The following is a 10,733-nucleotide window of genomic DNA, read 5'->3' as shown; positions in this document are numbered from 1 at the left end:
GCTGCCATCGTACTCTCCAATGGTCGGGGGCTTGTACCTATTCGGTAGCTTCTCCTCTAGTACCCTTAGAGAGAAGGGCATTTGCTCATCGGGTTCCGCTCGAGGCTCCTCCTTGAGGACTATAGCTTTCCCCTTCTTTGAGTCTCTGGGCGGGGAGCTTTCCACCATAGAGGCCTGCGGTTGCTCTTTCTTGTTATAACAGTCTAGGCCTTTATGATAGTAATCCGGGACTGGTTCCCGATAGAAGGCCAGCGAAACTCCTCTGGCTGCTTCCTCTTAGACCCTCTATCCGAAACATGAGTCGGGTCCTTGGAAACGACAGACATTTTGTATGGTCACGAAGCAGTTGTCTGTTTTTTGGAAGTTGCTCGCCTCTTGGCTTCCTTAAATAGTTCGTACTCCCCTACCATCATGGTCACGTTGATTCGTCTGGTGTCCTCCATTTTCACGCTCCAGAACAGGTGAAGGAAGTTCCCACAGACAGCGCCAAATTGATAATGTCCGGAATCTGAGTCGGATGAAGGCCGGGTGAGCTATTGTTGGTGTTGACGGAGGGGCGACTAAGACACCTTTCTCGTATGCGCTTCCAAAAACGGACTCCCACGTGGTGCTGACGGACGACGATAACTGAGCTGATGGTACCTGAGCTCTGCGCACACTCAGACAAGCACACGGGCATTATCAGAAACCAAAGAAAAAGTCCCCAGAGCAGGCCTTCCGACGCTCAAGTGAGGTACTTTTTCCCATAAGAACAGTGTACAAAGGAGAAAGAAAGTACAAGATAAGTGCGAATGTGTGAGACAGCGTACCTGCATAAGGGAGATGACCTCCCGTTTTATATGACAGTGCGTACCTCTAGAGGCTGACCGATGTCAGAGAATGTCGAGCGTCAGGTCCTGTCGGGTGATGGAGGACACGTGGCATCCCTCGGTAGGCTGAAGGAAGGTTCTATTCGCAGATGCCCGCAGACTGTTGAAATATTCCCTGACACTCAGCAGTTATTCTCTGACAAGCAGTTACGATTTCTTGACCTTGTTGTCATGTAGCGTCTTCTGTCCCGACCGGATATGAATAGGGCAACTCAGGATGATCAGTCAGGTATACTATCTAGCCTAAATCGTGGGGGGCCGGGAGCTGTAGAGAGATCGTCTAAGAGTCAACCGGGAATTAGTTGACCAAGATTTATCTTATTGAGAGAATTAGGCTTAGATACAACCAGGCCATGAGGGCTCGACCGTCAGATCCAGGTCAGGTATCACCCCGACTGTCTACCAGGTCTTAGACCAAGGTGTCTCAGATCTGGAGTCCTGGTCTGTGAGAACTCGACCGGGAATCATGTTGCTGACGTCATCACCTAGTCTTACTTCCTCTTTCCATACCTATTGACTGTCATGCCCCCTTGACTTCTGACTGTCCGATTTCATCGGACCCCACTATTATATACCATATATATATATATATATAGAGAGAGAGAGAGAGAATTGTTATGCTACGGACTTTATCCTGCGGATTGTTACGGACCAATTGCCACGTCATATTATTTTATTTTTTTAATAAAATATTTCCTCTTTTTTTTTATCTTCTGTTTCTTCGTTCCGCACCTCGTCGCGTCCCGCATCCTCCTCGCGGTACTCCACCCGCTCCCTGTCCACCTTCTCGATGCAGAATCGCATCAGCGCCTGCTCGTCCGCCTGCGCATCCCGCCTTCCACCAGCCACTCTGTGGACGGAAGGAAACACACCACCGTCAGACCGACGGTGCAGTTATCCGCCGCGCCGCAGTTGCAGCAACCCCCCGACTTCCAAAAAGGAGTTGACGAGGATGCCGACGAAGCAGGGGGCATATTGCAGAATGTTGACGGTGAATGCCTGCATGGCGTGGCCCCCGCCAGAGATGAAGTTGCCGCCAGAGATGGCTTGCTTGTGGAAGGGGAGGATGACGATGGTAGTATTCTTGTCGAGGGCGAGGGAGCAGATGTCGTCATGCATGCTATTGTAGGGGGAGATGTAGATGTAGGGGAGAACCCAGATGCAGCCGCTGTCGAACTGCTTCTCGAAAAGCTTGAAGGCGTTCACGATGTGGTCGAAGTCGGAGACCGGGGGGGGGGGGGCGGGGGCGGAGCTGTGGAGCTTGTAGTGGATGAGGATGGCATCGGCGCCAGCCAATGAGCTGGATGAGATGGAGGAGGTAGACACGGATGGGGTAGTGGGATGTCGACGTGATCGCGCTGAATTCCGACACGGTCGCATCCGATTTCCGACGCGGTCGCGTCCGGATCACTGCTGGAATCGAGGCGTGGCCCGGCGGGTGGCCTGCGGCCGGGAGGGTGGCTGGCGGCCGAGCGTGCGACCAACGGTGACGAGGCGTGGCAAGGCACGGTGACGAGGTGCGGGCACGACGAGGTGCGGAACGAAGAAACAGAAGAAAAAAGAAAAAGGAAAATGTTTTATTAAAAAAATAAAAAATATGATATGATAGTTGGTCTGTAATAATCGTAGGATAAAGTTCGTAGCATAAGAACACTCTCTCTCTCTCTATATATATATATATATATATATATATATATATATATATATATAAAGATTTTTGTATATATATATATATATATATATATATTTTATTTTGGATGAATTAATCCGAGATTTTTAATCCGTTAGGATGACGGACGTCGACGGATTGTATCCGTTCCGAACGGATCGACTGACAGCTCTAGTGTTGTCGGCGAGTCATTTACTTGGAATTGAAGGCAAACTTGTTTTATGCGAAAATAACAATCCATGACCAGCCGACCATGGCCCACGCCCGAAGAAGAGAGGTCGGCAGCGTTAGTTAGAGTCAAAGTCAATCTTGGTTCCCACCGCACATCGTCGACGGGGAAAAACTTATAAGTACACGTGGCCGGTGGTGATCCATGGAATCGTTATAGGTCGTTGGACTAGACTGGTGGTGGGCCGGGTCGGGCCCAAGTCCACACGAAACACGGCTGCCAATGCCGGCGTACGGTTTCCCACCTGCCCAAGCTGGGTCAAACGGTCAGCCGATGCCAACTACTTCCCTCTTCCTCCCGCCGTCTCTATTGTATCTCTCCTCCCTCCTCTTCTCCTCCTCCTTTTATTCTCGTCTCCGTTATATTTATATTTGACCGCTTTACTCAGTCTCAGCCGCCAAATTTTACTAATACTACTACTACTACTTCTTCCTCCTCGTCTTCTCTTTTTCCGTTTTTATCTAAATAATTGGAATGAGATCTCCTTCGGTTCCCTTCCAACTGTGGTAGGAAGGAAAGGGGGGAGAGAAATGGAGGAAGAGGGGTCTACTTCCTCCGGCACTCCTCGCAAGTCCCTTCTCCGCTCCGCCACATGGACTGCCCGCTCGCAACCGCATCCCAATCTCAACCCGAATCTGAATCTTAACCCTAACCCTAATCGGCCCCCCAAACCTGGCCGCCTAGCCCTCCCCCTTCCTCCTCCCCTTGCCGCCTGGCCCCGCCCTGCCTCCGACGACTGCGGCCACTGGCCCGCCACTCCCTCCGCTGCTTCCTCCACCGCCGCCGCCGATGACGGCGACCCTGATATCTCCCGCGTCGACAACCACGTCTACCTCGGCGGCGACGCGGCGGCCCGCGACCGCGCGGTGCTCCGTCGTCATAGTATCACCCACGTGCTCAACTGCGCTGGCGCTGCTTGCCCCGACCACTTCCGTGGAGAGCTCGAGTACAGTACGCTGTGCCTCAGGGACTCCCCTGCGGAGGATCTTTGCCCTGTTCTGTACGACGCGTTCGATTTCCTCGAGCGGGCTCGCGCTGCTCCTCGCGGCCGAGCGCTTGTCCACTGCCGCCGAGGAGCATCCAGATCTGCTGCCCTCGTCGTTGCGTACCTGATGTGGCGCCGCGCACTGACCTTTGACGACGCGCTCCGGGCCGTTCGCGACGCGCGCCCTTCCGCGGACCCGAACTTCGGCTTCGCAGCTCAGCTACTCCGCTGCCAACGTCGCGTGCTTGCCCTTCCGCCGACACCTGGCTCGGCTGCAGTCCGTGCCTACCGCATGGCGCCGCAGTCCCTCTGCGCCCCCAGTTACATCGTCCCCAAATCGGTCGACCTCTCCGCCACAGCCGGTGCTAGCTTTCTTGATTCTCGAGGCGTCTTCGTCATTCACACGCCTGCCGCTATCTACATCTGGCTCGGTCAAGGCTGCGAACCCTCCATGACCGCCTCCGCCGCTACCTTCGCTCTCCAACTTGTCCGCTATGAGCGTGCCGACGGTCCAATCATCACGGTGCACGAGGGTTCCGAGCCAGCAGCTTTCTGGGGTTCCTTAAACGACGACCCCCCGTCTCCGAACACTGATGAGCTCGTCGGGAAGCGGAGACTAGAGATTTATGATCTCGACTACGACATCTTCCGCAGGGCCACCCCTAGAGCCCGAGGGACATTGCCACTCCCGGTTCCTTGTACGGATGTCGACAAGAAGACACTGGCGAAGGAGAGTGGTTGGGGCCGCTTGAAACGCGAGTTCGCAAGCAAGGGTTTGAAGGAATTGACGAAAGCTGTGTTGGACCGCAGGGTTTTAAACGAAGAGGACCTGCGGGTAAACGATACAATCCGATCTCCAGGGTCTATGGAATCAAGCGCCACTCCCTCATCGTCTTCGGCTGACACTGCTTCAGTTCGCTCCACTTTCTCGCCAAATTCCACGTCTTCTTCTGATTGGTACAATTTGTCCCCACCAAGCTCAGAATTACACAGGACGCACCAAACTGAACCGAACTCGGATTTGCAATCATCTGTTACTGGGAACGTGAAGTGGACGGGCTCAAGAAATTTAGTGGAACGTAGAGGAGGCAATGCTCCTCTTGTTCTGTTACCATCATCTGCTGGTGCCCTGGGGAGGCTTTCTTCAGAAGAATTAGTAATGGACTGGTGTCCATCTCCTCCATTTATTTCAGAAGTGGAAGAAGATCAAGAAGCATTAGATATAGCAGGACAACTCTCATTGGGTGCTTCTGACCAAGATGACTCGGCAGAAGATGCACCTTCTGGTGATAATGAGGACAACCAATTATTTCATCCAGTTCTTTTTAGGTGGCCTGATATGGATAAAGTGGACGATGCCCATCAGGGAGTTCTTGACTCTGAATCAGTGTTCGTATTGTTAGCATCAGAATCAAAAGCAGGTTCAAGGAAGGCAATGATAAAAATGTATGTTTGGCTTGGAAGGAAGAGTAGGCATGACATTCTAGGAGAGAAGGAAGAAAATGAGACTGCTCAAGTAGATAGAATTGGCACAAAGTTTATTGAGCTCATGGGTGTTCCAGCGGATACTCCTGTACAGGTATGAGATGTTTTTCTTTAGCCTAACTAAAATAGTTTTTTTTTTACCCATATGCTTAATTGCAATGTTATTCTTACTAGAAATTATTTTCAGTTCTTTATTTAGGAAAGATTTATCTTCAATTTATTTTCATATAAAGATCTTTCAAACTTGTTTGAGATGAATTTTAGTTAAATGACAGTCTTATTAGCAGTGTTTACATAGCTTATATCCTTTTTGTTTTTAACTAAGGCTGATCTCTGTTAGAAGTATATCTATTGCTAAACACAAAATATTGATGTGATTCTATTTATGATTGCCCAAGAGAAGACTTGTGTTGCAAGAGTATGGCTTATGATTAAATAAACTCTAATAATTTTTTCTTCTTTTTAACATAAAATAAAGATTTGCAATATGTCAAGACTTTTTTCAGTTCTGAACTTGTTTTCTACCTCTTAAAGTTTGTAATATAAAAGCCCAATTATGATTCAATTTAGAATAAATCTACCTATCCTACAATGTTGGCAAACAATTACTCAATTCATAAAATACTTAACCTAAAATATAAATTTGCCTACTTTATTTTGATTTCTTTGAAATAAAAACTTATGACTCTTAATAATTGTATAAAATAACTTCATAGTCTATAAGTTCCAATTTACCCTATTTAATGTTAAAGGGATTTGACTTAATTTTTATTGCACCATTCTCTCCCAAGGAGAAGTTGACTCTAGATAAGTTGTCAAAATCATAAATTTGGATGTCCTTTCAAATGAGTAAGAAAGAGTAACAACACTATATGAGTCTAATTTTTCCAATGACTTTTTCATTGGTTGTCATTCTAGTAAGGAAATGATGCAATTTACCACGAGGTAGAAATAGTTGCTAACTCTCTATGACTCTTCTATAACAAAGTTAACGTGCAACCACAAATGTTTGAATGTCTCCCTATAAGTTCATGCAATCATCAAATGGAAAATTGAACTAATATTTAAAATAATGGGTAAGTAAAATAAACATGCATGACAATCAGTTTTTCTTATAATATGGCTAAAAAATTTAACAAGAAGGCTCCTAGATCAATTGTCTCAAAACAATTCAAATTTATAAATACAAGAGATAATCTATTGTATCTCTAGTTTCTTCATAATAATCAGTTTATTATTTAATAACTTCTTTTCTAGCATTGACAAGTGTATCCTGTGTTATCTCTACTGAAATGGTGGCATGTAATAGACAAAAAAAAAAAACTCTTTAACCTGACAAGCTTAAGATTTTGCATGTCTAGGTTGCCTTGATCACTTTGCCAAAATCTATTAGCAACTTAATGAGTTTTTATTTGATAAAATCATGACATCCTATAGAGTCATGCTACACAAGTCAAATAGTTGTCTATATCAATTAGTCAATCAAGTAATATATTTAGTTAAATTCTTTATGGAAACATTTTATCCATGAAGTTGTATGTGTAGGAAAGATAATAATTCGTTAATAGTTCTCGGATCGTCCAATCTAGATCCCATGAACTTAAGTTTGTTTCCATATAGTTTAATTGGTTTTATGACCTACTCTTGAAATCACATCCCTCATCCCTCTAGTATCTCATGGCAATGATGGTATTTTTCTCTCATCATGCCAGTTTAAAATTATTGTCAAATAATGATATTTAAATCAAAGTAGCATGATAAACTAAGATGCAATGATGAAACTATAATGGTTGATGAATTTATTTTATAAACTATAATGATAAATGACAAAGAAACTAAAGTACAAGTAAAGAATATATCCATGTCATGATATTTTTTTTTTCATAAATAAGGTACAATGATGTGCAGAAGTTTTAGGAAAATACGATGATTTATGGATTTATTCTTTAAACTATAATAATTAATGGTACTGTAGAATTTCCTGTACGAGGTTGCAACTTGAGGTTGGAATTGCAAGTGAATGGCTGGAGTACAGACTTGATGGTATAGACACAGAAGAGAGATGTTCTGCTTGTTTCTTATACAGATGGTCTGCAGGAGAATAGAGAGAAAAACAGGAATCTTACACATGGTTCGCTATGGATGACATATGGGGTTGAGATAGCTGGACTAGCTTGCAGAGGACTGTCGAAGGGCTGAATTAGTTTCTGTGGTTGTTTTTGTTGCCATGGATGTTTGTGGGATCAGTTGGAGAGATCAACCGTAGATTTGTTAGGGATTGTTAGGGAAATAGTGAATGCATTCTTCTATTCCTGTAAAAAAGAAGGCGAATTCTGGCCTTGCTGTAGGTGGTTAGCTTCATTGTGGTTGGTTGTGGGTTGTGTTGGTTGTGAGTTGTAGTCGATAGATTAACAAAGGAGAGTTCCTCCACTGTTTTTAGTGATAAGGAAGAAAGCTACCAAATTTTTTAACCTCAGGAATAGATGATGGACATAGATGGAGGACTATGAAGTCCTTGCGATGGGTTGAACCTGGTGATGGGAGAAAGGAGATGGAGCAGGCAAGCATGCAGGTGGAAGTAGTAGAGGAGAAAGACAGTTGGGGTCCATGGTGGCGGTTGTGTGGGTTGCTAGAGAGGTTAACACTTTTACTCGCAGATCACAACATAGAGGTTGGCAGCGAAGAGGAAAACTCAAACAAAATATCATATATTGAATGACGTTCATTTCAATTGATGCAAACAAGAGTGAAAAGAAAAATCCATGTGAGCCGGCCAACAAATATTATGGAATTGCATGCTTCGGTCAACATCTTGCAAGAAAAAACCATTGTAGAAAATTCAAGCTATGTTAATTTGAAACATAATGCAACCAAAGGAGGTTGTGGTCTCTTTTAAAGGTCCAACTATGATTCAATATTAGAAAACATAAACTCAATTCTATTTTGTTAGACAAATAATTAATTTTTAAACCAACTTATTCTATAATATAAAATTTCCTACTTTTTTGACTACTTCAAAATAAACACTTTAAATTTTAAAAAAAAATCTAAGAAGTCTAAAATTTCATAATCCAAAACTTCCAATTTCTTACTTTTCATCTCATCATTATGCCTTCTTTTTATTTGTTCCTTTTGGTATTGTGTGTGAGTACTTCAAGGGTTGAGGATCTAGATTTTTAGCCACTAATGACATCTAAGAAATTCTTTAACCTTTAGAAAATTAAATTAAGAGATACTAATTGCTGAAGTTGGTAATTTTGGGAACATTTTAATCTATCTAGAAGCTTCAACCTTTTTTTGGTAGGGAGAATTTAGAAGGAAGATAGTATATTCTTGTCTTTCAAATGGTTTTCACAATCATATTAATTGGTTGTAAACTAGAATGGGATTCAATAAAGCCATTGCAGGTGCATAGTTTTCACAATCATGAATTGGTTCTAAAACTAGGCTGGGGCTCGAGGGTTTATCAACGGTGCACTTTTTTATTATTAGTATGAGTCTAAAACAGTTATTTATTGTGTGTCTTCTTGGTCCTTATGCTTTCTAGATTTCAACTTAATCAACTACGATTCTGTAGTTTAACAATTTCTAGTTTCTTTAACTGGACAGACTATTATGTTACTAAATTTGTTCGTTTTTTTCCTTTTAAAAGGATTTTGGATGACAAGCTTTCCATTGTGATTTCCAAGATAAAACCATCTTTGCAAGAACGAGATCTATGTTTATTTGTTGGCGAACTCATTCTTCTGAAAAATTTGTACCATTACATCCTTGTAAGAACTATTGACAAGTTATACAAAGAACATTCCTCCTGATTGTTAAGTGATTGAAGCCTTGCACTGAATAATATCACTTAAACTCCAAATATTGTCTATCAGCTTTTATCTGATCCTCCTTCTGAACTCAATATATTCTTCTCTCTTTTATCTAACATGTTGGATTCTCTATTCCACATCTTCCATAAACTTACCTAATTTACTTTTGAAATCAAGTTTAGCTTTCGTAGATTTGTTATCACTTTATACTTGATATATTAGCCTTCCAGTGGATGAATTTCTTGGTTCGTGTAGTTGGTTATGAAGCATAAAAATGCAATAGAGTTCTTCTGAAAGGAATTGATAATTCCTATATGCTCATTTAATAGGGTTTGAGTTTCTCACACAGCTATCCTTTGAATAATTACAATTTTACTTACCTGTGACATGTATAGTCTGCTACTTTCGATGAGTTATTGCAAGGAGTCCTTGAGTTAATAGCTATACACTTCCGTGAAGGCCCAAAGTTTTCTAATATAACTACACTTTTCTTTCATTTATTACGCCTGTTGAAGCTCGATGATAATTGGTATTCTGTTCTGGCAGCTAATTAGAGAGGGCGAGGAGCCAGAGCAGTTCTTAAATCACTTATTCTCCTTCCACCAAGTTAATGAAAGCATTCATTGAAGACACGGAGGATATGTAGGAGATATCTAACCTACTTTACAACCATTGGCGTATGCATACTGTTCTTTTTAGTGATTTAATTCATTAGGTAAACTGTGTAATATAGTAAGTAGAAGAACATCTAATATCATCAGCCATCACCTTGATGTGAATGGAGCTGTGGAGACTAGAAATCATGAAAAGAAAATAATTTTAGGTGAAAGTAGCCTCTCCCACTTCCTGACTTCTTACATTGATTAGTGTGCTTAGTATAATAAAATTTCTTAAGTTCAAACATCTGAAATTATTGGTTTCATGTTCTAAAGGTACCACAGTTGATTGTGTTATGTATGATCGTTTGACTTTTACAAAGACATTACAATTGTGAATAGAGAAGGCAGGATCATTTAGAACCTTCATCACAATCACATCCATTCTTTCATGATTTGGTGCTGCATATATAACTACCTTGATTCGATATGATCCATATCATGAAGGGTTGTTGAATATCGAGGATTGAATTCCACATGGAGGAATTTAGTTATGATCTTTTATTTAAGAGCTAATGCGGACATTTATCACTTTTGCATCAATCTATTTGATTACAATTAATGCTAGCTCTTCCTAATATTCCTCATGTTGTATTTTGTGATGATTTCATTTTCTTTTATTATATACTCTCTGTCAGATGATTACTTAATCACTGAATCTAAAGTACTGGCATTCATGCTTTACACATGGTAGGAATTTTGGTTGTAACTGCAAACTTCTTTTTTTTTAGAAAAAAAAATCTTTTATTGCTGAATACAAGATTGTTTGGCTGCCTACAAACTGCTTTATTCAAGTAGTTGTGATTGCTTTCACGTAACTTATTTTGTTGATAAACATATATAGTTTTTAAATATTTCAAGTGATTTATTTAGTTGGATATATCTCTGTTGTTTTAGGTGAAAATCTAACATATCACTGTGATAGATGGCTAGTGAAACAGATGATGAAGAGAAAAAAAAAAGAAGCAATTTTTAGTTCTACCAATTCGATCATTTTTTATTTAAAAGAACAAAGAGATGATACA

General features: G+C 42.0%; 1 protein-coding gene across 1 annotated transcript; it reads left to right on the top strand.

The window, feature by feature from the left end:
* The first annotated feature begins 3,099 nt into the window (after nt 1-3,099).
* LOC122022684 (protein-tyrosine-phosphatase MKP1-like) lies at nt 3,100-9,974 on the top strand. Its single transcript, XM_042580740.1, has 2 exons — nt 3,100-5,331; nt 9,599-9,974. The coding sequence occupies exons 1-2, from the start codon at nt 3,298-3,300 to the stop codon at nt 9,677-9,679; spliced, it is 2,115 nt and encodes a 704-aa protein (XP_042436674.1). The 5' UTR covers nt 3,100-3,297; the 3' UTR covers nt 9,680-9,974.
* The last annotated feature ends 759 nt before the right edge of the window (nt 9,975-10,733 follow it).

Source organism: Zingiber officinale, chromosome 9B, assembly GCF_018446385.1.
Source record: "Zingiber officinale cultivar Zhangliang chromosome 9B, Zo_v1.1, whole genome shotgun sequence".
Classification (NCBI taxonomy): domain Eukaryota; kingdom Viridiplantae; phylum Streptophyta; class Magnoliopsida; order Zingiberales; family Zingiberaceae; genus Zingiber; species Zingiber officinale.
The sequence above is the reverse complement of the archived record's forward strand: the minus strand, read 5'-3'. Positions and strand labels throughout refer to the sequence as shown.